This window comes from Coturnix japonica, chromosome 10, assembly GCF_054131305.1.
Source record: "Coturnix japonica strain WE chromosome 10, WE-NBRP24, whole genome shotgun sequence".
Lineage (NCBI taxonomy): Eukaryota > Metazoa > Chordata > Aves > Galliformes > Phasianidae > Coturnix > Coturnix japonica.
Window position 1 is genome coordinate 28,050,336 of NC_140672.1, and position 3,661 is coordinate 28,053,996.

Here is a 3,661-nt window from a genome sequence, read left to right on the forward strand (position 1 = left end):
GGAAGGAGGAAGTTTCAGCCCTGGATGGACGCCGTTCTGTGCTCACAGAGGAGCTTTGTGCCCTCGATGCTGAAGCAGCACCCAGAGCTGGCGGCGGGTGCAGGACCTGAACTCAGAGCCACAAGGAAATCAGAACAGGATGCAGTCAGTGCTGATTGTCACTGCTTTGACTCGGCTTTAAGACTCTGTGCAGAGTCTCAGAAATACCCACAGAGTAACAACAAAAAGGAGCAGGGCTGGAAAGGAACAGGGCTGGTTTTAATTGTTGTTGTTTTAAACTGTCCAATCAGGCGATGGTGTTAAGCCGTCATGTCGGACAGGTCCAGAAGGAGCTCATCCACATCCTCATCGTCACATCAGTTTCTCCTTCCAGTTCTTCTGTGAGCTCCATCATAAGCTCCTCAAGGTTGTTGTCTTCAGTGATGGCTGCTTCCCCCGCCCCTGTGCAGCTCAGCTGCTAATTTTCTGCCCCTTGTGAGGAACATGATGTAGTGTTGGATTCCTCTGGCTGTGCCATGGGGTCTGCGTGGCTTCCTGGGAGCAGCTCCAGACTTGTGGGAAGGAAGAGAACAATCTATGTGACATTTCTGAGATGTGCTTTCAGCTCTGAGGTCTGTAGTTGACCCTCCCGCCCCTCACACCCACATAGGGATGGTGATTCGATTAACCTGTGGCTGCCTTTGGAGTTAAGGAAACCAGCAGGTGCCTTTTTCATCTGTTCAAGTAGAGCAGTTTGAGTCTGGCAATCAGGGGCTGGGCTTTGTAGCAGAAACACATTGCCACCCTCACTGCTTTGTCTGTAAACATGTCAAGAAATCATCCTCTGCAAAATCCTGCTTGCTGGCTCAGGTACTTTTCCCCATGAACTCAGCAGAGGTTTTGACAAAGCAGTTTCAGTGATCTCAGATGACCTCTTCCTTTGTTGCATTATGCCATGACACATCTCAAACACCCCATTTTCCCCCACTGTGAAAGAACTTCTGTCTGATGGGAAAAGGGCATTAAGGAAGAACAAGTTGTGGTCATCACCTGCTTGGAAGCTTTATGACTTCGGTGCTGAGCACGGTGTATTCGGGCGGGACTGAAGCAAGAGTCTCCTAGGAAGAAACAAGACAGAGTATGAAGCACAGGTCAGAGTTTCCACAAGTACCTTGTGAGACATCTGCTGCCTTCTAGGGAAACAGAAGAGCTGTAGAACACTTGGAATTTCTTCCTTTTCTTCAAGGGCAATGTAAACCTTTCATATCCACTACTGCTTTTGCCACTGCTCTTACCATTGGTAGTTTTTTAGCTGGGGGCTCATCTGCGTCCTCAGCAGCAGATGGATGAATTTCTGCTGCTTTTCGTTTCTGTCTCCGCGTTGGGGGGAAGGTGTTTTTCCAATCAATGGGCCTCACAGAGACCCTGCGCCCACCTAAAGTAAAAGGAAGAGAGAGCTGGTACTGTCTTGCTGCGCCTCAAGAGAGATCAAGTTCTCTTATCAGTCCCACCACCCTTCCACAAAGTTAAATACATTTGGCCAGTGGAATTGCATTGCCCTGTCCGGGATTCTCAGCCATGTTTTGCACACGGTCACCTCTGTGTACCAACAACGCATACAAAGGAACAAAGAAACCCAATAGCTGCACTCAGTAATAATCCAGGGCAAGGAAAAGAGAGCAATGCAAAATGACAGCACTGCTTTTCTGAGGCACCGTAACGAGCTCCTCGTGCTCACCTTTAACTCTTTTCTTGCAGGGTGGTTCCCCTGCTTTTCCCTTCTCCTCCTCCGACCGTTTGCGTTTTAGTCCAGCCGGGCCATGGGAGGAAACTGGGGTGTCAACTGCAAAGAGTCCCGGGAAAGAACAGTCAGATCTCAGTAGAAAAACAGTGCATCAAACCCAGGAGCCTGTTGAGTATCTGTACCTCTCTCTGGTGCCTTGTCAACCTCTGTCTGGTTCCCCAGACTTTTTGCAAGGCTGCTCTTTGGAGGAAGGCCACTGGTGTCAACTTCTGGCAGAAAAGAAACAAGGAATGATTGATGAGCGTCTCTTTGGGGGCAGGTTTGAGCACAGTCAACCACAAGCTTCACATTTTCAAGCACTGTTTGTTACATTTGCCTTCCGCTGCCCAAATGCTGTGCAGTCAGCACAGACCTGTAGTGCATCTTCCTCACTCCAGAAAAAGCCCAGCGCTGCTCTGACAGCCAAAGCACAGATGGATATTTCACTATCACGACTCTCCCCTGCATCCCCAATGAATGGTGACATGCATCCTGCACCCGCTCAGAACTGACATTCAGAATTGAGCCTTTCATGCTTCACGCCATCGGACACTCACTGTGGCTCAGCAGCGCAGTTGGTCTGTTCCCACCGCGTTCCTTCAGGTGGCGAAAGGCGCAGTGTGGTTTCTGGCAGCCTCCGGGCTGGTTCTCCCAGAAGCAGGGAATCAAACTGCGCTGCTTCTGCAGAGAGAAGGAAAGGAAGGGCCATGGAAACAGGCACATCAGGTCTGCAGGGAGATGCCGCGCTCCAACAGCCATCAGAAACCATCGTGTGGAGCCTTAGCTCTGTACCCTCATTTCTTCCCCTCCTTTCACTACTCCAAGCAGCCAGAACGAACTGCTCTGGAGAAATCCAGGACGGAGAAGGCCCGATAGGGCACAACCGAGCCCTGCTGGCAGGAGGGGAGTGCCACTCTTTCCTACCACCCAACTCCAGCAGCTTTAGGAGGCTGAGCAATGCGAGCTTTTTGCATCTGGGGAGAAAATGCTTTTGGCTCCTAATGCAAACATCTCCCGCTGTGATATACCTAAGGCACTGAATTCTCTGCCTTCTTTACCTCCTCCCAGTCCCCTCTAGAAACAGAAACCAGTAAGATTTTCACAGCAAACATATCCAGCCTGCAGAAGTGCATTCAGCCCAACCACAGCCATGAAAAGTGGTGTTGTAGACTAAGCTGGAAAGCACATCTTTAGGCAAACACTCACATCAATCCTCATGTGACGGAACTTGCAGTTACTCCTCGAGCAGCCGCCCTCCATCCACAGTCTGCAGACTCGTTCGCTCCCCAGAGCCGCTTCACAGTGGCGGAAGGGGCAGCTGTCTCCCTGCAAGCACAAGGAAACCACAGGAAAATAAGAGCACAGCCTGAAACGTGTCCATGCCATTAGCCCAGGCTGTTAGCAGCGCTATGAGGGTAACATCACCAGCAGGTCTCCCCTGCTCCACCCCTTTCTCTTCAACATGAGGAAATGGAAGAAAACCCAGGCAGAAGAAAGTCAACCGTACCTTAGTGCAGGTGGAGTAGAAGTAGAAGTAGCAGTCGCCTCTTTGCTGAGACATGGTGAAATTCTTAGAGCCCGTCTGGGTTATCTCCAGAGGAATTCCCTGCTCTTGCAAAGAGACGGTTGTGCTCGAACTGCTTGGATCCCCAAAGAGTCCTCTCGGACCGGAACCCTACAGGAAGTGCCTACAAGGGAAGAATCATGAGGAATAAGCATTTTCCCAGCTTTCTTTTGATGCAGTTTGGGCTCTCGAGGAGGGCAATGCCTTGGAAGCAGCTGGTTGCAAGAACTGTGCCAGCTCTGGAACCAATGTGTGTCTAAGTGCCATGACTTCCCCAGCAAGTGCTGTTCTCCATCCCACCAGCAGTTATATACCTTGCAGCATACAAAAATACA

General features: G+C 50.5%; 1 protein-coding gene across 1 annotated transcript; it reads right to left on the bottom strand.

Moving 5' to 3' along the window:
• Window positions 1-237: 237 nt before the first annotated feature.
• Window positions 238-3,364, bottom strand: LOC146759586 (zinc finger CCCH domain-containing protein 11A-like). Its single transcript, XM_085510752.1, has 6 exons — window positions 3,270-3,364; window positions 2,969-3,088; window positions 1,718-2,443; window positions 1,275-1,414; window positions 1,030-1,097; window positions 238-551 (listed from the first exon to the last, which is right to left on the bottom strand). The coding sequence occupies exons 1-3, from the start codon at window positions 3,321-3,323 to the stop codon at window positions 2,300-2,302; spliced, it is 318 nt and encodes a 105-aa protein (XP_085366878.1). The 5' UTR covers window positions 3,324-3,364; the 3' UTR covers window positions 238-551; window positions 1,030-1,097; window positions 1,275-1,414; window positions 1,718-2,299.
• Window positions 3,365-3,661: the final 297 nt, after the last annotated feature.

Coding starts and splice junctions, on each gene's coding strand:
- LOC146759586 (XM_085510752.1), bottom strand. CDS start 3,323: ATGTCTCAGCAAAGAGGCGACTGCTACTTCTACTTCTACTCCACCTGC. Junction 3,089..3,269: donor TCTACTCCACCTGCACTAAG/GTACGGTTGACT, acceptor TTGTGCTTGCAG/GGAGACAGCTGCCCCTTCCG. Junction 2,444..2,968: donor TCCGTCACATGAGGATTGAT/GTGAGTGTTTGC, acceptor TTCTCTCTGCAG/AAGCAGCGCAGTTTGATTCC.